Source organism: Podarcis melisellensis, assembly GCF_964234715.1.
Source record: "Podarcis melisellensis genome assembly, chromosome: 8".
Taxonomy (NCBI): domain Eukaryota; kingdom Metazoa; phylum Chordata; class Lepidosauria; order Squamata; family Lacertidae; genus Podarcis; species Podarcis melisellensis.
Genome location: NC_138540.1, coordinates 59,734,165 through 59,759,123, shown reverse-complemented (window position 1 = coordinate 59,759,123; position 24,959 = coordinate 59,734,165). Strand labels below are relative to the sequence as shown.

The window sequence follows — 24,959 nt, the reverse complement described above, 5'->3', positions numbered from 1 at the left end:
CATCATCTTGTTTGCCCTCCCCTGCACACATTCCAGCTTGTCAATATTCTTCTTAAATTGTGGTGCCCAGCACTGGACACAGAACACCAGGTGTGGTCTGACCAAGGTTGAAGAGGTACTATCAGTGCTTTTTCCGGGGGGGATGCATACCCCTAAACATTTTGTGAATCTTTGCACTTTTGTCCATTTACTGTATTTATTTTTCACAATTTTAACTATACAATGGTGATTTTCTTGAGTCAAAATGAGAGTACCCCTAAACATTTTTTAGAAAAAAGCACTGGGTACTATTACTTGCCTTGTTCTGGAGACCATACTTCTGGTTCAGGATTCATTAAAATCCAGTGCTCTTCCCTACAAAGTACACTTTCAAACTGAGAATTGCATAAGAAAGCTGGCACTAGGGTTTGCAGTCAACTAACCTTTACTCAGAGTAGACCCATTGACATTAATGGCCCTTATTAGCTTAGGTTTCGTTTATTTTAGTGGGTCTACTCTGATTAAAAGTCAGTTGACTACAAACCTTAGTTCCAATATGCATGTTGGTTTAAAAGGTGTGGATTTGTTTCTGAGTCTGCAAAGATCAAATTCCTCACTCATCCCTAACCTGCAATTTGCTGGGGGTGGGTGGCAGCTGGAGTAGTTAGGCATTTAGCTGTTTCCCACAGTGTATCAAACATCAAACAATAACCTGAATTGAGACAGAACCGGCTAATCACCACTGATAGAACTTCCTTACCCTATGAATCACCTCAAATGCTCATATTTGCTTTACAAATTAAACATAATGAGGTGGTAGAATTCTGGGCTGCATCATTTCAGGTCTGACATCAGGGTGTGGGTGGGTTTTGATGTTCCACAGACAAAAAGCTCCTTGCTGCAGGGAGAAAACTTGCACACTAGGGAGAGGTTGCATCCAGAACCCATACCCTTCATCTGTTTATTTTTGCACGCCACCCCAATCTTCAAGTAGGGCAAGATTTCAGGGGTCCCAGGAGCTTGCCCAGGGTTCACGTTTCATTTTGGAAATGAGGCACTGTGGAGACTGTGGTGTCTTTGTGGTTAATTTACACATATATACTATCTGAGCCTATGATGGAGGGGTTCACAACATCCACACTCAAAAAGCATCCTCTCTCAAAGCCACAGCCTTGGTTTCCAGCAGAATTCAGCCATGGCACCCCCCCTCCCTCCCCCTCTCTCTGCATTTTCAGCCTGCAGCTATTTGCACCTAGGCCACATCACACACACACTTTCAACTCTAAACTCTGGCTTTTGCCCATTTCACTATCAGCCTTCTCTCCTGTGCTTTCTTAATGGCCCATCTTGTTTCCTTTGTTCTCTTAATAGCCCATCAATTAATCGTCATCATCACTCTACCCCCCTAGTGATCACCTGAACACAGGAAACTAAGTTATTTAGCTAACTAAAAAGCTAAGTTAATTAGCTTTTAACACATGCTGGGTCCGGGGGTTAGGTGTTTGGCACCCAGTTTAATACCCCAAGCCTTAATTACATTCTAACACTTACTGGATCCAGGAATTTAGAGGGATCTGGCACCTTTGAACTCGTGACAGTATACAAAAAAAAATCTTTTTCCATGGGAGAGGGAGCATACAAAGATATAAGCAAGGGGTACTACAATCAAGAATTCTAACACTTTGTTCTGCAGAAATCAGCCATCAAGTGAGTAATTGAGTGAGAAATGACTATGTGAACTGTATAACTTAGAGAGGAATTAAGGCAGTGTCGTTCAGGGTGTCCAAAAGGTGCTTGTACCCAACATCATCAGCTTAGAACCCACCCAAAGCCTCCCAACACAGGATTTCAAAAAATCCACCATTTGCTTCTCTAACAAATACCTTTTATCTGTGGCACAAGAATATTTCTACCATCTTGCAGCTGTGTAACTTCCAGAGAGATGACCACACATCCATTCACTGATCCAACCACAGACATTATTTTTCCATTGGGGTCCCTTCCAACTCTACAGTTTGATGATTCCATGTTGAGATTCCTGCATTGCAGGGGGTTGGACTAGATGACCCTTGGGGTCCCTCTCAATTCTACAGTTATATGATTCTATTATATATATGGCACACCATATATATTTTTCACCCTTCAGAGCTTTGGATAACCCTCTCATGTAGGAAAAGTAGGTTTCAGCACTGTCCTTTGGGACAGCTCCCTGGATGGATGGCAAGGACATCCTAATACCTGACAGCTAAGATGAGTCTTCTTTCCCCACTGGAGCCGCTACTGAATTTTCACAGGAACATAAGAATTTCCCTTCATAGAATCATAGAGATGGAAGGAACCCCAAGGGTCATCTAGTTCATTCCCCTGCAATGCAGGAATCACAGCTAAATAATCCAACCGCAAGCTTACCTAGGCTGCAGCTCTCCAGGGTTTCAGCCAGGAGAACATTCCCAGTCTTACTGGGAGATGCCAGGAATTGAACCTAGACCTTCTTAATGCAAAGCAGAAGCTCCATATACCACTGAGCTGCACCCCTTTCTTTCCCTTTTGTTTCACAAAAAAAAAAACCAGAGTAATTCTGGAGGCATCGCCTTCAGTGAAAACATCTAAAGAATGGTGAAAAAAGCCTCTTCATCACTACATCACCATCAAGGAAGAAACAAACGAACTTTAAGGACCTCTAATGAAATTTTAGAGAAGGATTCTGCACATTCCTAAGCTACCACCTGTGTGCTCCTAAAATTAAAAGCATTCTAAAGTTTCCAAAGCCCAAAGTTTCTGTAAGGCCAAAGAAAGAGAGATTTCTCTGTGGGCTTTTTCACCCTGGCCTAAAAACTGATGTTTCTGTTGTTGAACTCTTGCAAATCTTTTCTGTTTTTTTTGTTGTTTTTTTGTGGGCATTGGTGCATCTGAAAAACAGATGGCATGATTGGCCCTCTGCCCTTGAGGGCTCCCCACTTTTTCAGGCATGTAGATGCCCTTCAAAAAGCCATGGTTGGCCTGTGGAGAAAATATGTGGACCCGCCATTTGCTGAAATATGAGGCAGTCCACTCCTTGATGACCCCCCGTCAAGGCTGGTGGCTGAGGCACAGACCTGGTTCAACCAGCCTGCCTCTCTTTCCTTCTGCCCTGAGCAGGCAAGGCATTGACATTTACAACAATCTGGCTCTTTATTAGACTTGATGATCTATCTGAAGTTATTGGACGGGCTTGCCGTAGAGGACATCCATTTAAATTACGGAGGAACAGATGGAGGAGGAAGGAGGGAGGTGGGTTACATTTTTCCAAAGAGCAAGAGAGAGAAAGAAAGAGAACGCAAATATTAGCCGAAAGGGGCGTCCATGTGAGAAGTCATTCCTGCAGAACACTGACCTTCAAGTATGAGGGTAAAATGGATATTATTGTGTGTGAGAGGGGGGTGGATGCCTTCTGTTACCAGAATGCCTGGAGTAGACAAAATAAGACTCTGCTAGGAAATAAGAGGCCCAAGCCACAGTTGGTGAAATCCAGTGTATTTCCAAGGACATCAGGAGATGTCAGCCTGGGGAGTATGGCTGCTATCAGCACGCTGTGTTTATCTTGATATAGGGCCTTCTTTGCAAGCCAGGAACCAATGGTTTCAGCAGGATATTGAGAATGACTGGCATTTGGGGGAAGGAAAAAAAAAAGCATGTAGCTAGTCCATAAGTCAACCCTTTATCAGCCCAAGGACACAACTGGATTTTTATAATAATTTTTGTAATAACAAAAAAATATTTCTTTGGCTATGTTTGAAACAAGAGGAAGAACTAACAAGTAGGAGGTTCTCTGCGCAGAGAAGCTGGAGGAATGCTACTGGGTGACAGAGAAGATGAAACTGCTCGACACCTATTCACCTCTGTTTTCACCAAAAAGGAAAGCAGTGCTTAACCTGGGAATAACAGAATGAATGATGCAAAGAAGGGAGCTGCAGCCCAAGACAGGAAAAGTGGTGGAAAGGGAACGCCTAGCTACTGTAAATGAATTCAAGTCTCCAGGGGCTGATGAGCTGCACCCTGATTCCATTCATGACTAAGGGGACAGTGAGTGGGGAGGTTCAGAAGCTTCACAGGCTCCGGAGTGAGACCTCATGGGTGTCATGTAAGCTACAGGCACCACATTGCTGACCCATTCAGTAGCCATTGCACCAAACAAGCTTATTTATCAAGGTCAACAGACTTGCCACTATCTATATTTGCACAACTGGCTCAGCAGATCCCTCTAAATTCTCCAGGATTGTAGCTCCAATTGTCTTCGCAGGCAGTGCACACAATGGCCCAGAGACTATAAATCAAAGGCAAGGAGAAAGGGAGAGGAGAGGGGAAGTGAATGGCGTTCACATTACCCAGACGAATTTGCTAAATAAATACGCAGGAGCTAAACAATTAATACATTTGTTTTCTTTATGGGTCTCCAAGGAAGGTGCTAAGAGAACGCATAAATGGAGCAAATTAAACTCAGTTGCACCAGGGAGGGTGGTGGTGGTGGAAACAGGAAGAAGGGATAAGCGCACATCATCTCAATTCGCTGTCGCCATGAAAATGATGGGGCTCGGGGGATTGGTGGGGATTGAAGATGAGATGCAGGTTTTTCAGTCATTGGAGGCTGCATCTTAATTAAAATGCATGTGACTATTGGAGCTGAAGGAGAAGCTGGTGATGAATAGCTGGTCCCAGCTTAGATGAGCTACTGGTTGTGAGATCTGGCAGGCGTCTTCACCCCAAAATTGGTTGCCTTTGAGCAATGCAAGGCTGTTGTGGACATTGTAAGACAATAATAATGCCGTACTGGCAAAAGCACAGGCCAGCCTTTGCCAACCTGGTGCCTTCTAGATATTCAGGACTGCAACTCCCCAGAAAACACAGACTGCGTCTGAACACCAAGAATGCTCTTGTGCTTGGGTCCTGTTTGCGGTTTCCCTTTGGGGGATCTGGCTGGCCACTGTGAGAACAGGATGCTGCAACAGATGTATCCAGAAGGGTTCTCCTTGTGTTCCTATACCATCCTTCATCTAAAATTACTTCAGGATGATTTGCAAACTGGGAGGGAGAAGATTTGCTGAAATGTTTCATGGTGGGACATTCCATGGCAGCGAGCAGCTGTGGTCTCTTATTTCCACCAATCCAACTTATTTTAAATATATACTACACAGTATATATTTAAGTATTCTTGCCACCATCTCTTATTGGCAGTGGAGCTTTATCCATGGGGGCCAGCCTAAAGGTACCATTTCCCCTGTCAGAACAGGACACACAACTCCAAAAATTAAAGGCATTATCACTATGGAGCATCACTTTATGGGCATTCTGGTGTGAGGTGGAGCAGGAGGAATGATGGCATCTCTCCACACAGAAATGAAAGCAGGAATTATATGCTTTAAAATTGGGGTCCCTCATGTGGGGACCACAGTGCCTTCAGGCATGACCCCCTAGGGGTCCACCAAGGCCACCTGCCACTGAGATTTTTATTTTTATATATATATATTTGCTTTTTGGAGAGATTTTTTTAGGGTGGAGTTCTGCTTATTTGTCTGTTTGTTTTTTGTTTTTGTTTTTGCCTGTTGCCGGTGTGTGTGTGTGTGTAAGCATCATTAGTTTCCCTTTGTGAAATGGTATATTGGGGGCCCCCTTGGCAGTATTTTGATTTTCAAATGTGTCCCCAGAACCCAAAAGATGAGGGCCCCTGCTTTCAAAAGAGTTTTAAAAAAGAAACATAAGTAAATCAGAGTCAAAGATATTGAACTGAACGATGGAAAGACCATAATTTCTGTTCATCCCTAGCAGGGAGGCACCTCCAATGAGCAACATCTCAGTCAAAAGCCCTCAGAAATTAGGATATTTCTGCTAAAATGCAGAAGCTGTCTTAAAAAGTTGGTTGTCTCCTTAAAATTAGCAATGATTTCACAAGCCTAATCAATATTCAAAATCAGTGATGTTGCTAGACTGGTTGAGAAACTAACTATGCTTGTGATGCTAATGTTGTAATTTGCAATTCACAACATGGAGGTGTCTGAAAGCTCTTGAGGTCTCAGCATCAGCTGAGTGTTTATGGGCTCCAATTCCACCACTATGGCCAATGGATAGGGATGATGGGAGCTGTACTAGAACAACATTGCTTTGAAGCAATGATTCTTCAACTTCGTTGGACTGGTCATGTTGTGCAGATGCCTGATAATTGTCTTCCAAAGCAACTACTCTATTCCGAACTTAAAAATGGAAAGCGTAATGCTGGTGGTCAACAAAAGAGGTTTAAAGACTCTCTCAAGGCAAATCTTAAGAAAAATGTAGTATAAACGCAGACAACTGAGAAACACTGGCCTGCGAGTGCTCCAATTAGAGAACACCCTTTACCAAAGGTGTCATGGGCTTTGAAGACACTCAAACTCAGGATGTAAGGGAGAAAGGTGCTAAGAGGAAGGCACACTTGACAAACCCTCACCATGATCAACTCCCACCTGGAAACCTATGTCCCCATTGTGGAAGGACTTATGAATCCAGAATTGGACTCTACAGTCACATATGGACCCACTGTTAAATGTTTATGGAAGACAATCTCACTCGGCTACGAGTGATCGCCAAAGAAAGAAGACTAGAACAACATCTGGAGGGCCACAAATTCCCCATTCCTAAGCTAGTTTAGTTGAAAACATAAAAGGCCTTTGCAAAAGCTATAGGCTGGTCAGGCGGGGGAGCTTCTTAATTCTTGGTCAGTGATTGTACATCTCTCCCTCAAGGCTCTGGAGGTTCTTACTTCAAAATCCTCTTATGGTGACTTTGTTGAGCTCTGTCTGGCCATTAGAAGAAGAAGAAGAGTTTGGATTTGATATCCCGCCTTTCACTCCCTTTAAGGAGTCTCAAAGCGGCTAACATTCTCCTTTCCCTTCCTCCCCCACAACAAACACTCTGTGAGGTGAGTGGGCCAGAGAGACTTCACAGAAGTGTGACTGGCCCAAGGTCACCCAGCAGCTGCATGTGGAGGAGCGGAGACGCGAACCCGGTTCCCCAGATTAGGAGACTACCGCTCTTAACCACTACACCACACTGGCTCTCACATTAGCACCTGAGACTTGGACGAGGAGCACTGATTATATTGGAAGATGGAGCTTCAATGCAAAATAGCACAACTAGCACCACAATTTAATTTAGGAAATCAGGGCAAGTCGGTGGGGTGATAAGATTCCAAATGTCCCCTAGAGAAGCTAATCCAATTCCAAGTTAAATTAAGGGGAGTTCACACATTAAAATCCTTTCCTTTTAAATTTTTCATGCTGCTCATTCTGATGAAGAACCTTAACAATTTGCTTCAAATTTCAGTTTAGGAGAATTCTAGTGAAAATTGAGAGAATACGTGGAACCTCCCCAATGCCCCCTCACCTCACAGCCACCTCCCATCCTCAGAAACACTGCAAGTCTCATCAAAACTATGCTGTATTCCCTCAAAATTCCTGGTATGTTTCACCTCAGGAGGACGCCCCAAATGTCATTCAAAATGTGTTTGAGGTGAAAAGCTGATAGCAAAACTACCATTGAGTCCTGGTCTGAGACTGTGCTAATAGACTAAGTTGTGGCGTGGTTATGCTGACCACAACAACTTCTCCAGTTTGCAAATATGCCCACAGACCCAGTCACACCCCCTGGCACGTACTGATGAGAAGACTGAAGACTGAACCTGGCTGCAAGGAAGGATTCCCTGAGAATGCCCTGATGAATTTTCTCATTTCCCCATGCTTTCTCCGTCAAGGTCATTCATTACCTGTTTGTGCCATGTACACCCCTGGTTCATCTGCTGACCGCGGCCACTGTGTCTTCACCTTCTGATCTGCTTCCACCCCATCACCTGAAAGAGGGAGGAAACCATGAAAGAGCTGGTGAGTGGAGAAAGTCGGGAGGAAGTATCTGCATGCTCTGAAGGGCATGCTCTGTCCTCTGCAAAATACCATCATCGTCGTCGTCATCATCACGTGCTAGCAATGTGCACAATACTTTACCAAGTAAAAGACAAGCTCCTGCCTCAAGGAGTTGCAATCCATTTGAACCTGGAAGGGCCACTGAAAAGATGGAAGGGTCAGTAAAACTGGGGAAGCAAATGGGTGGTTCTTCAACTAAGTTTAACTCAGAGTAGACCCACTGAAACCAATAAATGTAGCTCAGTCAGGCCCATACATTCCAATACTCTAGGTAAAACTTAGTTGAATACCACCCTATATATTAGGGCTTCAGTTACATCTGGTTAGTTTTCCCATAGGATGAGGCTGATTAACTGAGCCAACGGCATTGTGGGAAAGGTGGGCTTTGAGAAGGGGCTTGAAGGTAGTGAGAGAGAGATACTCTGAGGAAATTCTAGGTATAAGTATGTAAAGTCAGTACTCATGTATCTTAATAAGGGGGGGAGGTTGGGCTGGGGGAGGTTGACAAAATAGAATTTTATAAAATGATGGAAAGAAGAAAGAAGGTATCATGTGAAACTAACATGCAGTAAGATGAAGAAAGACAAAGTGTTATTTATCTGAGTGTTTCATAAGCCACACTTTCTCCTGAAATAAGCGCACTCCAAGGGGCATGCAGGGGAAACTAATCCTGAATCACAAAACGAAAAGTACTTCACACAAATGCACAGTCAACCTAAGGAAGCTGCGTTCCAAAAAGAGACAAGACTGGGGAAGGACAGGCCTGGCAACAAATGCTGGAGCAGAGCTGCTTGCCCACAAGCCACACAACTACTGATTTGGTGAAACAGCAAGAAAATGTAGAACAAATTTATGCACAGTGAAAGCAAAAATGTGCCAGTTCGCCCTAACTGCATAATTTAGACAAATCACAGAATCCAAATTTTCTTGGCAGGAATTTTGCATTGCCTGCACAACATTTTATTTTAATCTTAAAATGCAGACAGAATACACATGATCTAGGACTTAGCTACACTGGCAAAGGAAAAAAAATGCTTTATATGCATTGTTTATGCATTCTAACACTGTGACACAAGATGGCACTGTGGAATTCTGTTTTTGCTAACCTGATTTCTCATACAAAGTTTGCAACATGTTTAACTGAAAAAACTTCTTTGATGTGTCTAGATCCAGCCCTGGAGGTTAGGCATAGCAAGTGTGCATGCGCAGGGCAAGAATGGTGGATGGCTCAAGCAGGGTTGCCATATTTCAAAAAGTAAAAACCAGGACACCCTGAAAACTTTTTTTCCGGTTTACTTGTCGAAGATCCCAGACAAACTGCCGCCTTCTGGAAATCCCCCCCCCCCCCGGACATCACTTCCACAGCTGCTTGATAAGTTATCAGGAGTGTGACAATGAGTGGGTGTGGCTGTGGATGAATAGCAGCCTCCCTGGCACACCAACGAATATGCAGCCCACCCACCACCACCAAGGGCTCTTGAGGGCAAATGTTTGCCCACCCACGGTCCAGATGAGCCTAGTTCAGTATTGGGCCACTTCTAATGTTCTCCTGAAGTGGTGTCTTTGTTGCTGCACCAAAGACTCTGCCTTTTGGCTGCTTCCTTCCTTTTGCACACTGTCTATGGAGCTCCTCATCCCCATTGTGGACTTGGTGGGTCTCCATTGTTTTCAAGTCTCCCTCTAGAGACAAAGGAACCAGCAGAGGTTATTTATGTACAGGGCAGCTGTGTGGAGATGAGGATCACAGAGACTGTAAGGCAGGGAATGTTACCCCATGCATACAAACAAAGGACACAATGAGCAGTCAGGTGTGTGTGTATTCATGAGTGTACATGCGAGATAAGTGAAACATCCATCTCTTCATTCTACAAAGTGTTAGAGTGTGCAAGCCTTCTTGCCCTCCATCAAGCAGAATGCATGCCTCTGAGCAACAGTTCTGCTTGCCGACCTCCCCTTGGTGGCATCTGGTTCATCACTGTTTCTCAAGCAGAATTTGTTTTTTCCTCTTTGAACTCTCTCAGGGCAAAATTTAAAAAGACCCCAGTTGTTTCCTCCACTAAACATTCCACAAGAATTCAGTGTCTGTGAATGAATCTGAGATGAGGGGACAGATGTTTGAGGCACAGCTCAGTGGCAGAGCATTTACTTCAATCCCCAATGGCATCTCCAGGTTATTATTATTATTATTATTATTATTATTATTATTATTATTACTTATACCCCACCCACCAGGCTGGGTTCCCCCAGCCACTCTGCGTGGCTTACAGCATACAGTCATACCTCAGGATAAATATGCTTCATGATAAGTATTTTCAGGTTGTGCTCCGCGGTGACCCAGAAGTAATGGAGCGCATTACTTCCGAGTTCCACCACTTGCGCATGTGCAGACGGTCAAAATGACGTCACTCACATGCGCAGAAGCGTCAAAATATGACCCACGCATACGCAGATGCACTGTCGCATCTTACGTTCTATTCAGGATGCGAACGGGGCTCTGGAACGGATCCCATTCGCATCCCGAGGTACCACTGTATATAAAAAATAAAAGCATTAAAAACCTCCCAATACACGGGCTGGGAATGTCCCGGGGCTGAAACCTTGGAGCATCACTGCCAGTCAGTGTGGACAATACTGGGCTAGATGGACCAAGATCTGACTCGGTATAAGGCAACTTCCTATGTTCTTAAGTTTGTCCACCACCACAATAGGGCGGCTCCCACTTTGGGCAATTTCTATCTTCCAGTTTCCCCTGCCTGCTAGTGGGGGCGGGGTGGGGAGCATTCAGAATTCTCAAAGGTACTTCACCCTTCCAAAGGAAAACCAAGAGAGAGGAGCAGAGGGAAGTAATGGGTCAGGTTAGAACTGGGCATGGCAAACTAATCATGTCAAAGAAAATAGTTTTATTCTGATCCCAGTTCAGACCCTGTCACATGGCAGATGACATTGCAGCACAACAAGGTTGGATTCCACCCCTCATTCTCCAGCCCCAATCCCGATTCCTCAGTGGCATGGAAGATTTCCCAGAATTCCTGTCACTCACGGCAAAATTACAATAATGGTTCAGGTGCCAGGGAGGGAGAATATTAGGGCATAAGAAGGGCCTGGCTGCTGGATCAGAGCAGAGACACATCTAGTCCAGGTTCCTGTCATCACTATGGTCAGTCAGATGATGGTGATAACATTAATTTTCCACCCTTCAGCAGCAAATTCCAGGATAGGTTACAATTTGACAAGGCGACTCCTATTTGGGACATGACAACCCATTACTGCAAAGAGTGCTCTGAGGGAGGGAGCTTGGACTGAATTCCTAACCATGACCTATAATAAATTTGGACGCAGAAGGGAGACAGAGTAAATGAAGTGTGTGAGGGTGGTGGGGGAGGTGTCACTTAAACTACATTTCTCTTGGCCTCTCCAGAAGAAGTAATTGGCACAACATAGAAGCACCAACCAGGTTTAGGCAGAGTCTCCTGGTCAGTTTCCACTCCAACTCTACCACCTCTGGGAACCAGCATATCTCTCTCTCTCTCTCTCTCTCTCTCTCTCTCTCTCTCTCTCTCTCTCCCCATGTGGTATGTAACTGGCACATGCAGACCCATAGAGAGCCCTTCTTCCTCCCCGCCACCCTCAAGATGCACTTAACAGATTGCTACAGTGAGATGTCACAAATTTATGGCTCAGCTCACGAAAAATAACAAGAGATCCATCAAGGGCACTTTGCGTGAAATTAACAGGAACGTATAAAAGCCTGACAAAGATGCATTGTCAGCTGCGAGTCAGGAAGGGGAAGAGAGGGGAAAGGAGAAGGGGCTGTTTGATTCTTTCCCCCTTATCCTACTTTCCCCATCAAAGGTTTTTTAAAAGCCACCCAGGCAGCTTACACACCATAGATCTAAAGGACATCTCCTCTATCTCCCCCCCCCCCAAAAAAAATCCTGGGAAATGTGGTTTACCCATCACAGAACTATAATTCTCAGCACCCTTAACAAACTAGAGTGCCCAGGATTCTTTGGGTTTGGGGGGGGGTGGAATGTGCTTTAAATGTATGGTGTATATTTCAGCCCTAGTCTGGAGAAGGGGTCTTTCTCGAATACAAAACGAGAAGCAAAAATCATCATTCATGGCACTTATACCATGCTGGACCAATCAAGAGAATTTGTGCTGACAAGGGGGTTGAATCGGAAGCCTTGCTTGTTAAGCTGTTTGGCTTTAGGTCAGGGGTACAGTCACATTCCTTCCTAGGCAAGCTTCTCAGGGATGGTGGGGGCACATACAATTTATGTATTATTTATTTCATAAAAGCTATACACAACTTGACTGCTTTTTTTGTCAAAGCATATAAATGTAAATAAATAATAATAATAAAGCAAAAAAAGATGATTGAAAGGCACTGTAGGCTAGCTTCCAGGCACCGTCTCACATTCCTCTCTTTCCTCCATCCAGGCAAACAAGAAACATTATCAGAATTCAGAATTCCAGGCAAAAACCCTCAAGGACAGTGAGACAGAGGGCCAGCAAAAGGTGTAGCCTGGAGAGAGTACCAAGGGCCAGGTGGAGAGGAGCAGAGGGCCACATGAAGTCTCCTCTAGTTAACTCTGGCAGGTCGCTTCTCCCTGGCTTGTGTCATGTGACGTTTTCCTTTTTATACCTGCAGGTTTTTTATTTTTATCGGCATTTTAAATTGGGTTTTATTATTCTGTGTTTTTTTATTATTTGATTGTAAATAGCTTTGAATACTTTTAGGAGAAATGCCACTAACACATTTATATATACGGAGATAAAAGCTGCCCAGGATTTTCCCTGTTCAAGAACAAGAGCTTGGGGAGATGCGGTCGGGAGGGCAGCTCAGCTGAAACCAATCTTACAGAATTTTACCCTTTCTTCCCCATTTTGAGGGTTTATTCCACAGAGCACACAGGGTCTCTGGAGGGGGTCCTGATGCCCCTCCCCCCATAGGATCCCCATGTGATTACCTTGCCGCAAAGTCTAACCCTCAGGGTAAACCAAGCAGGACTCTCGGCTGTAAACTGGACCAGCTGCCTTCTTTAATGACTCCATAAACTCTCCAGTGCAGGGAAGAGAAAAGCCAGGCGCTGGCAGGCTTCCCCCGGCTGCTCCCTGCTGCGGAGAGGGTTTGAAGCAGGCTGGAGGTCCGCATTGCTCTGAACAAGGTGGGGTAGGCAGTTGCAATATTTAAAGAGGGTGCGTCAGAAGGAAAATGAATGGATATTGATTGATACTTATTAGTAACTTCGTATTAATGTAACATTTTTATGTGTGACTGTGTATCTTTGCAACATTTTGTTTTAACTGTCTGCCGCTTGGAAATACGTATTTTTAATACATTAAGTGGTATAGAAATTAAATAATCAATGGGCTATCATGGTACCATCTGAGAGGCAAGTCCCACTGGGTTTAGTGGTGCTTGCTACGTAAGAATGTTAAAAGAGCCTGTTGGGTGAGACCTGCTCTCCCAGGGGCCGGCCAGCTGTTCATGCGAAGCCTGGAAGGAGGACATGAGCACAAGGGCACTCTCCTCTCTGGCAGTCTCTGGTATTCATAAGCATTACTGCCTCCGGCCATGAGCATAGCCATCATGCCAACCAGCCACCCATAGTCTTATCATCCACTGATAGCCTTAACTGCCCTGAATTTGTCTTCAAGCCTTCCAAGTGGGTGGCCATCACTATGTTGTGTCCTGCCTCTGGAGTGCTGAAGGCAGTATGCCTCTGATTGCCAGTTCCTGGGAATCGCAAGAGGGCAGGGGGCTTTTCCACTGAGCTTCCCATGGGCATCTGCTTAGCCACTGCACCTGGTCCAGGAAAGTGAATCTCCTGACTTCAGCAGTGACTCTGGGAGAGTGGCAGGAGAAAGCAGTGAATGGTGATGTGCCAGCTCTGACCACGAGGATGCCTCATCCACAGGTAGGTCTTGGGGCACCCCCTCGGCTCGGCACCCTGTGTAGGCACCTGCACTGCCCTACATCATGCGCCCTGTCCTCAATAACAGCCAGAATGCCGCCCCACCGCAGTTTAATGGCCTGAAAATGAAGCCAAAAAATTGGGGGCATTATTCTCACCAAGACCCAGAACTGCAAACTCATTTACAAAGTAGCTCAGTTATTTTCAAATACAGCCCTAAGGCACTCGCTGTTGCACAACAAGAAATAAATCACATTCAACGTTCCCCAGAGTCAAAGCTCTTTGGTCAAAGAGGGGATCCAACTTTCACTGCCCAGCCTTGGTCCTGCCTCTGCTAAGCAAAGGCAATGCTGCCATCTCTCTACACCAAACACTCCAGATACAAAATCTCAGTAGAGCTGAGAAGAGGACCTTGTATTTGCTTTTTAAGTGCTCTGTTGCTGCATTTGGGTCCTCATTTGCTGTTCCCTTTTAGATAGACTGTAATAGAATGACACTGCCCTGCCTTTCTTGGGGTTTCCAGTAACAATAAATACAGGAAAGGCAATGTGATGCTCATCTGCTGCAGTAATGGGGGCCAGACTGTGTCATCTGTGATCGACAGAAGAAAAAATGGGCAGCAATGAAGGCAAAAGGAGCCAGGAATAGAGCGGAAAGGGGGTTATCGGGGAGGGTGAAAATTCTATTAGGCAGGAGAGTGAGACTCCCAAGGGAAGCAGCAAAGGACCGCAGGAGAGGGCTTATTTAAAATCGGACCAGGCAATGCCAGTGTGAGAGAATGTGCAGTGATTTAAAAAGAAACAGCAGGCTGGGCTTTTACTGCAACCTGAGACCTCTTCCCAAAACCACACAGCTTATCAGAGGTGCAGGACCCTGGAAACCTCCCCTAGCAGAGGAATGGGGACAAAAAAAGAATTATATATGGTTACAATCAAGGCTTTTTTCAGCTGGAACTTACTGGAACTCAGTTCCGATACCTCTCAAGTTGGTGCCATTGCCTTTATAAGAGAACAAAGGAGGTGTTTGTGGTGAGTTCCGGCACCTCTTTTTCTAGAAAAATAGCACTGGATATAATAGGCAACAGTGTAGGGGCAGCCCCAAGACTGAGCCAAAGTCAGCTCCCAAGATGACCAACACCCCACCCACCTTACCACACCACCTGATGGGGGGGGTGCGTGAGCCACCCACCAACATTGGAACTCCCCACAAAGGTGTGTCTGGCACCTTCATTATACAGCTTTGGGGGGGATTTATATACTGCCCTTTATCCGCAGATCTCAGGGCGGTTCACAAGATAAAAATACAAGTAAATAGTTAAAATAGAAAGAACGAAACAGTAATCCACAAACACTTTTAAAAGGCTGTAGAATATTAATCAGCCAAAAACCTGGTTGAAGAAGAACATTTTTTACCTGGCGTCTAAAAATATATTTGTGCATTCCACAAACGGGGAGCCATTGCAGAAAAGGTCCTTTCTTATGTTGCCACCCTCTGGACCTCATGTGGAGGAGGCACACGAAGAAGAGCCTCAGATAATGAACACAGAGTCTGGTCACTTTATACGAGGAGAGGAAGTTCTGAGCAAATGCTGGAGACTCACCCCTTTACCCTGGCCCTTGACACCTGAGATTTATATTGTTGGGACAGATTTTCCATTCCGTACACACCAAATGGGCAACAGGTTTTGCAAATGTAGTCTGATTGTATCTTATGTGCACTGAACTTAAGGCAGTTTCAACCATAGGAGTTTGGCGGGCGGCTGGGCAAAATCTCGCATGTTAAATGTGGGTAAGGCAGAGAGCTTAAAAGCTCTTTCCATGGAGCAGAAAGGTCTTTTAAGCTCTCTGCCTTGCTTGAGGGGCATGGCCCAGGCAGCCTGCCAGCTCTGGAAGGATAGGGCCACTCGTGTGGGGGCAGTTCCATAGGAATTGTTGGGGTATACATGTTTTCGTGTCTACATGGTACTCTTGGAACTGAACACCCTTGTAAGATGTGGTTGCACTGTAGCGTCCCCATTCTGCACTGACGAAATGCCATCTCTTGGGTTTCCTGCTTGTCACCTCCCCCTCTTGTCCTACCTGAAAAGTCAAGAGGCTTTTCTTTGCAGGAAAGAGAAGTAAACGTCGAGAGGGCTTCTGCACATAGCAACACCAGCAAGCTGCACCCGCAGGCTGCAGCACCAGCCCTAATTAACTCCCTTGCCCTTCAGATGTGACAAGAGGCTTTCCAAGCTCTCCCCTGCTTAGCCATCAGAAGCGGTGCCAGGTTTCCGCCTCCCTTCTTCTCCCCCCTTCTCCTTTTTATTATTATTAGGCACAAGTCAAGTATTGCTGATAACAATCTGTCAATTACACAAAGCAGGGCTATTTGCCACTCCTGATGATAGCCTCCCATCTGGTCGCAGTGGGCGAGGGCTGCCACAGACGGCCCACACAGGGCCTGTGCTCATGTCCAGGAAGGAGGGAGGGGGAGGGGGCTGGATGGTGGCTGCTTCCCCCACCCTGCAGACAGTCCCGTTATTGGCCCAGCAGATGCTTCGTGTCACAGGAAAACAAATGGCCACAAATAAAAAGCAAACATGCTAATTGGCCTTAATATCACCAATAATCTCCCTGGACAGAAAAGAGGGAGCGTGGGAAGAGAGAAGCTGCCACCACAGCTCCTGCAGGAGTTCAGGCTCCCAGGGATCAGGCCCACCAATGGCATGGGCCTCCTTGCACCCACCTGGGCTTAAAGAAGCTGCACAGGGAATGCAACGCAAGGCACTTGATGAGTGGAGGTCATTTGAGGCACACCTTCAGCCTGAATAAAAGAAACTAAAAAAGGTAAAGGTAAAGAACAGTTAAGTCCAGTCGCAGATGACTCTGGGGTTGCGGTGCTTATCTCGCTTTACTGGCCAAGGGAGCCGGCCTTTGTCCGCAGACAGTTTTTCCGGGTCATGTGGCCAGCATGTCTAAGCCGCTTCTGGCGAAACCAGAGCAGTGCACGGAAACCCGTTTACCTTCCCACCGGAGCAGTACCTATTTATCTACATGCACTTTGGGGCATGCTTTCAAACTGTTAGGTTGGCAGGAGCTGGGACAGAGCAATGGGAGCTCACCCCATCATGGGGATTCAAACTGCCGCCAAAATCTCAGCGGGCCAAGCACATTATTTGCATGCAAAAGGTGACTGGGAGAGACCCCTGCCTGATGTTCTGGAAGGTCACTGCCAATTAATGTAGACAATACTGTGCTAGCTGGACCAATGGTCTGATTAAGGGAAAGGGGCGTAGCTCAGTGGTAGAGCATCTGCTTTGCAGGTTCAGTCTCTGGCATCTCCAAGAATGTCCACTGTCTGAAACCCTGGATAGCTGATGCCAGTCTGTATCAGTCAGCTTCCTATGTTTACCTGATGTGGTCCTGTTGGCAGGCAGCTGGGGAGGGGAGCATTTTAGCAATTTTCAGAACTTGCCATTGCTCCTCTCAGAATATCCCTCTATAGCTTCTGTGGAAGTGAAGAAAGATGGCTGCAACCTCCCCTATCTCATCCCATAGACATGAATGGCAGCCACAGACACCTGCACACAAAATGATTCTCCCCTCCCATGGTGCTTTGCAACATACCGGCGTCCTCTCCAGACTCACCCCCCTGACAGAATGATAGTTATCTTACTAGCCAGTTACAACTATGGCTGCCTCCGGGCCCTCACTATTCTGTGACAGAGATCCAAGAGCACACCACAACTTTATGTTCATGCAGTTGAAGTGCGTTAAAACATTCGGTTGCCTTAGCACAAAAAAATCAACAACAACTGAAGTTCGGCAAGTGGCGAAGAAAGGCATTGAAAAATGCAGAATGGACGAATCAGTAACCCAAAGAAGGGCAATCACCGTGCAAGTACTGTAAATCAGGATGGATGCTCATTGTCATAAACAAACCAGAATGAATGCTCAATAAAGGCCGGACATGGTCTAACCACCACGTAAGCTTTGTGAAAGCAAATCAGGATGAATGCTGAACAAACAGGTCATCTGGAAGGGCGACATGTCTGGAAGGCTTTTAGCAGCGTAATTGGGAGTCCATCATTGCCTCCTTTAGGACTTGGTCACTGGTGCAATTTATCAGCAATTCTCTCTTCCGTTCCCTCCCAAGCTATCAAAACCTGGGCATTATCCTCTCAGCACACAGGCATGCCACCACCACGATCCCCAAAGCCCAAAGTCCACCAGCCTCTATGTTTGGGGCCTTTCTTGCTCCCCCTGCTGCTGCTTCTGCTGCACTTGACACTTATTGGCTCCATAAAATGGGTCCAAATTTAGTAACTTTCCCTGCACACTCTATAATCCGTGCCCTGCCGCCTTCATCGCTGAAAGCATTCATTCTGCTGCATGCAAGCACCATTTAAAAAAATAAAATAAAAATTCCACCAGGGGGAAAAAAACAATCCCCTACTAGCTACAGAGGAAGAAATTTATTCTTCCTTAAAACAAACCTGCTTCTTTACTGCCACCATAGTCCTAGGAAACAGGATCCACGGTCTAAAACGTCAACATTGCAATGATGTCCTCCACACACACACACCGCACACACACAATTATTAGCAATAGAACATAAGAAGAGCCTCCAAAGTCTGATTTAGTCTAGCATCCTGTTCTTGCAATGGCAAACTAGGTGCCCCGATGGGAAGCCCACAAACATGAGCAAAAGAGCCTCACCCTCCAACTGGTATTTAGAGGCATACTGCCTCCCACAGTGGGGACAGAGCAAAGCCAAGGGGTGGAACAAGCAGAGATAATGTACCAATGACAGGGCCACACTAACCCCAGCTTGTCCTCCAATCAGATTGCAACGGGGAGTCACGTGACCCCACACTGTTCCAGGTGACACAACCCCTTCAGACCAAGCAGATGCCACCAGGCAAAGGGGTCGTGTAATCCATGCAGCATTTATACTCTAGGCACGTTGCAACCAAGCAACAGGAATCTGCACCAAGATCCAATGGGGAGTGGGTTGTGTGACTCCTTTACCTCGCTGCTTATGTGACCTTTATTGCTTTGTTTGATTATTTAATATGTATATAGGCCACCTCTCTGCCCCAAGGCCCCCCAAGGCTGTTAACAGATAAAATTACAACCAGCAATTAAATTACTATGAAAAAAACCCAAAAACATTCACAGTGAAAACATACCAGTAAAAAACCAAAGAATTTACAGGTAACCACAAGCCTCAAGAGCAACACCCTCACCAAAAGACCAGCAAAATGGTGCAGATCTTGACTGGGGTGGAATCTGTCAATCTCAGTTCTCTCAGTTTCTATTTTTTCCTATTTTAGATCTTGTTTCCCACATTTTGACAGCAATCTGCAGATTTTGTTTTGCTTTTAATCCTCATGAAAATTCATCAGCATTTTGGTGTGCTAAATTTTCCCTAATAAACACATTTTTGCATGCCGTTTTGCCTCATGTACATATTTGTGCATGCAATTTATCCTAGTATAATGCATTTTGGTATGTTATTTTTACTAACACTTTCATATTTAGGCACACATTTACCTAACTTTCGTAAACATTAGTTGGTTGGAGAACTGCACTGCAAAATTCATAGATGTGCAAATTTCAAAGGATCGCTGTGTTTTGGTTCTCACATTCTTCTGGAGGGTGCAGATTTGATAAAACTGGATTCATATGTGAACTGAATCAGATTTCTCCCCTATTTCTAGCTGTGATGGTCCAATAGAAATTCTGAAGCATAGGGAGCCTTGTCCAAACCTCCAGGGAGACAGCATTCCATTGCTTGGATACTGCTACCCTATGGAAGGCTGGTCCATTGGGGTGAATGGGGAACTGCCCCACAACCTCTGTTGGGCCCCACCTGCCTGCCTTATAATTTACAACCAATCCAGAGAGTGGCAGTGACTGGGTGAGCTTAGTCTTACTGTTTACCTCAAAGACCACATCAGGCAAAGAGGATGAGGAGTGAACTAGAATTAGCTGGCTCCACCTGTCATTGGCTCTGACTCTGCCCATCATTCAGTCTGGCTCCACCTACTATGGCCTCCTTGCCTTCCACCATACCAGTCCAAATGGGCATCAGCCACCACAGCACAACACCAAAGGCCCAATCCCCTCTTGCCTGACCTCAATAGAACCTGGCGACTATGTAAAGCCTGAAGTTCCACTTCTGATTGGCTGAATAGATTCGAACCCAGAACATCAAAGTGTAACTTTGTGGCGTACCTGCCTTCCAAAGAACAGGGCATCCATCACAGACCCCAACCTACCAGCACTGTTCCTCTTTCTGTGAGCTATTGATTCCCCTCCACCCCATAAAACCAAGCTGAAGATCATACATATTTCTCTCCTCTCCCTAATCATCCTTGCATAAGGCAATTCCCTTCGGCATACCAGTTGCCATGGTGACCTGATGGTTTCCTACGATCTTCATTCTAACCTCCTCAGCAGAGTTGTCTCCAAGGCCGGTGTGGCACATGCCTGAATTGGGGGGGGGGGCAGGCGCCTGTGAATTGATTCGTTTCCCAAAGAGCCAGCCAGCCACCCAGCATGGCACGAGGGGAGGGGGTGCCTCCACAGGCCCGTGTTTTAGTGCCACAGAAGGCATATTGGCCCTGCAGGGGTTTTTGGAAGATTCTCTTGCATTGTAAGAAAGGAGCTCTGCATGCCAACGAGCTGCACCCAGGCAGCGGAGAAATTGCATGACATCTGTGAGCCACAATGACAAATGGGCCAGAAGAGATGCCAGCGAGATAGACACACACAGCCCGCAGAAAAGACAGCTGGGAACCATCAAAGCCCAGAACTGCGAATTAAAGATGCGAGAGGTGCCAGCTCTGGCCATGGTGTGAGTCCAGCATGCCCACAGTCCTGACTCTGACAGCAGCCAGAGCAAAGTGACTGAGCGGAGTTTTCCGTCCTCTGTCAATCATCCCCAGATTCCCCCAAAACCACTATTCTGAGCACATTCTCATGCTGTATATTTCACTCACATGCTCAGATGCACTCATGAGTCTTGGAGGGAACTGTCTAGAGGGCACAATCGGGACCAATTTACACAACCAACAGAACTGGGGAGATTTGACAGAGGGTGGGGGAGAAGGGTAGTTAAAGATTTTCCTGTTATTGTTTCAGGGTGAACTACTTTGGGGAGCTGTCACAATTTTGCCTAATATACAAATCTTTGCAAAGCATTTTTTCCTATTATAATGCAGTTTAGTGTGTTGTTTTCACTAATACTTGCATTTACATTGCACACTTCACCGTCGTATAAGTATTTTTGTGCGCAATATTTGGCTGGAGAATTGCACTGCAAAATTCAGAGAAGTGTGAATTCTGAAGGATGGCTGGTTTTTTCTGTTCTCGTATCTTTTTGGAAAGTGCCACTTAGGCAAGTTTGTCTTAAATGAAAACCAAGTCAAATTTCTCCTCCATCCCTACTGCTGTCACATTACCCATAAATAAGTCATGCTTTGGCTTACCATTACCTCTGAACTCATGAACCACAAGCATTAAGCCAAGGACAAGCCTTGGCTACAGTTCATGGTTTGTAGGGCTTGAGACAAACCGTAAGTTTGGACATAATGCTAACCAAACCATGGTTTAGCTCTGGATGGTGCAGTAGAAACAGGACCAAAGAAAGAATAAAGCTGCCACAATATTTACTGTGGGCACCTGCATCCCTGCATGTTTACATTTGGCCATGGTTCGGCTTGGAGTTATGTCCAAACTGGGCTGAAGAGTCAATAGGTTTTCTGCAAAATGGAACCTTAAGGAATAACCATTTTATTATGGCAAAACAAACTTCCACAAACTACAGTCCACTTCATCAGATACATGATGAATCAGGTTTTCTGCAACTCTGTTAGAGCTGAAAAACCGAATGCTTAAAATAACAAAGCTCTGTATTTATATAGCACCATAGAGTGCTGAATGAGCTTCCCATAATTATGTCAGGGATCCTAACTGCAAAGTAATCAGTACAATAGGCAAGTCAACATTATGGTCTCCATATTTCATGTCGGGAAAGGCAAGGACATCATGGTGTTTTCAGGCAGTGTTGCACCCAGGAAGGCTGCAGAATGCAGATCAGCTGTGAGATGATTTATAGAATGAAAAAAGGACACCCACATCCACTTGGAAGCTGTCAATGAAAGAGGTGAGGCATTCCAAGTCTGGTAGCTGTTTCCCTAGCAAAACATGAGACAATGAGACCTACAGTCTGGGGCTCCATCCAGGACTCTTTCTCCTGCCTGCCACTTCCCTTGAACCTACTCAATACAAGTCCACTTTTGCATAATCTCAAATTTCTGCAAGACTGATAGTATGGACTGGCAAATCTGTCAATTTTAGTTAATATTACTACTAAAACTAATGTTAATACTAATAATAATTTATTATTTGTACCCCACTCATCTGACTGGGTTTTCCCAGCCACTTTGGGTATCTTCCAGAATATATAAAAACATAATAAAACATTCAACATTAACAAGATTACCTATACAGAGCTGCCTTCAGATGTCTTCTAAAGGTTGTATAGTCACTCATCTCCTTGACATTTGATGGGGGGGGTGTTCCACAGGGTGAGCTCCACTACTGAGAAGGCCCTCTGCCTGATTTTCTTACTTTTCTATATCTGTTTGTGATTATTATTATTACTGGTTTTTTTAAAAAGTATTCATGAATATTCATCCATATTTTTCCCTAATGCATACCTTATTGCAAATATCTTTTCCTAATATTTTTCACGAATATGTGTGTTTTTATGCACACTTTACCCTAGTATATGAATCTATGTGCACATTATTTGGAAAGAGAACTACACTGCAAAATCAAGAGACCTGTGAGTTCTGAAAGATGGCTGAGTTTCAGGCTGTGCATTGTTTCAGAAAGAGAGTACAGTGGTACCTCGGGTTACAGATGCTTCAGGTTACAGACTCTGCTAACCCAGAAATAGTGCTTCAGGTTAAGAACTTTGCTTCACGATAAGAATAGAAATCATGCTCCAGTGGCACGGCAGCAGCAGGGGGCCCCATTAGCTGAAGTGATGCTTCAGGTTAAGAACAGTTTCAGGTTAAGAACGGACCTCTGGAACGAATTAAGTACTTAACCTGAGGTACCACTGTACTAGGCAGGTTTGCCTTTGAATCCGTGCAGAACTGAATCTTTTCCCCATCCTTAGCCGAGACACCATCCTTGAAACTCAGCTCTTGCATGATGCCCAGCCCCAGCCTGGCTCTTTTTCAGCCACCTCTCTTCCCCACCCCCTGCCACCGCCCCACAACTGCAGTCGAGGACAAGTCCAATTCCCTCTGGCCCAGTGTCTGATGACTCTGCAAATAAAATAATGTATAAAAAAACACATTACCCCCGCGACTTTCCAGCTACACTAACGTTTTACGTCCAGGTGCCTCGGGGTTTTAATTGAATGTCAAACATAATTTGAGGAAGGTAACGGAGAGTTCAAGCTACTGCCCTTCGAAAGCAATAGCGGCTCTGGCGATTGCAAATTTATCCACATGCTTGCCGCAGCAGAAGGCTGGGAGATTACTCTCCCCACACTCCACCCCACCCCGAAGATTTCTCCTCGCTGACACTCGGCCCCGGCAGCTCAACAGAGAAGGCAAAACTCCAAGCTGAGCTTTGGGGTTGAGCAGCTGAGATGAGCAAAGTATGTCTCCCCCACCACAGAAACATGTTACTTGTGTTCACTGCAGCCTGCCAAACAGCTTTTCAGGAGGCTGAGGAGAGCGTGAGTCACTGTAATGAATTTGGCGGCAGGTCAGGTGAGTGAGGTCAGGGCAGAGGGCAGCGGGACAACCTGCGAAGGTCACAGGACACTCCTACACAGGCCACATTCAGCTCAACTCTGTTGTAAAGATCCCCAGGTTCATGTGATGTGATGTGCTTTGAACACTCAACAGCACAACATAAAGGCCTCAAATAATAATTGGGTTTCCCCCCAAAAAAAATCAAATCAGCTAACACCTATCAGTCAAAAACATGTTGAAAACTAAGGGAAGTGGCAAAACCACAGCCACGCAGCTACAACAGGTCACAGGCAGCCACCAGTTTATGCAATCAAAGAGTATGGATAAAAAGTAGGTGCTTATGGGGTCCGGCAAGCTTCCCTGGAGATGGCACTCTGTACCAGATGCACCACCATGTAAAGGAAGGCGTGTCAAGGAAGAAGAGGAGGAGGAGCCATTTTCTTCAAGGCAAAAAATGACTACCAGTTATCTCTTCATGGGATTCTTCACTCAAAGGTCTCAGGGCATGTCACAACAATTTTAAAATACACTAATTAGAAGCAGTTTAAAACAAATAATGCCCCCATCTCTCAAAACACACGTTTCAAAATGTATTTTGGTATGTTTTATGAGTCAGGGGCTGTGTTGAAGCATATAGGAAGAACAGAAAACCAGTGGGCAGCTAAGTTATGATTGTCAGTTTAGTCCAGGAGATAAGGATCATATTGGTTTGTATTAGAATCTGCAAAGATCAAATTCCCTCCCAGAAAGGAAGGGAAGTCACTTGAGAGACCCCACCTTGAGGGGGCTGGCACACTTAGGCCAGTGTGCAAGAGAGGGCTCCAGATCAGGCGAGGTGGGGAGTGGAGCGGGAGGAACAACCTTTTCCCAAGGGAATCACTTCACAGGCGGTCGTCCGCTGGACCAGAGAGAAAAGGTTTCATTCCACTTTCAGCTTGTGCTACCGTCTAACAAGCAAATGGCCTCATTCAGCCTGGTTAATAGTCTGCTCGGGCTGAATTGCAGCTCCTTTATATTCCGGCTTGGAATAACAGGCACCTGGGCCATCATAGTCATGGGTAATTTGCCACGGGAAAAGGGGTCATTTTCCCTGTAAATTGTTTTCTATGTCTCTGCCAAGGCAGAGTGACAACAGGGCCTCCTCACACACTTCTGCCTCCTCACCAGCTCAGGGAGTGGAAGGTCAGCAGGGGAGAAGCAAGAGCAGCTCAGCTGGGGCAAAAGACTCGCTTAAGAAGCAGCACCTTCCAGCTCAGAAGTTATGAGCGCTAGAGAGAGATGTTGCCTTCCTTCTCTCATAACGTGTTAATTCAGGACCACAAAACATATCCGTAACACACACAAATGAGATACTTCATTCTGACAAAGGAC

General features: G+C 45.5%; 1 protein-coding gene across 4 annotated transcripts in view; it reads right to left on the bottom strand.

Moving 5' to 3' along the window:
- The window catches only part of ADGRB2 (adhesion G protein-coupled receptor B2), a 167,019-nt gene that overhangs the window by 90,815 nt on the left and 51,245 nt on the right, over positions 1–24,959 (bottom strand). For all 4 annotated transcript variants that reach the window (XM_081922850.1, XM_081922851.1, XM_081922849.1 and 1 more), the window contains exon 3: positions 7,751–7,834. In XM_081922850.1, the coding sequence (XP_081778976.1) occupies positions 7,751–7,834 (84 nt within the window). The remainder of the gene's footprint in view (positions 1–7,750; positions 7,835–24,959) is intronic.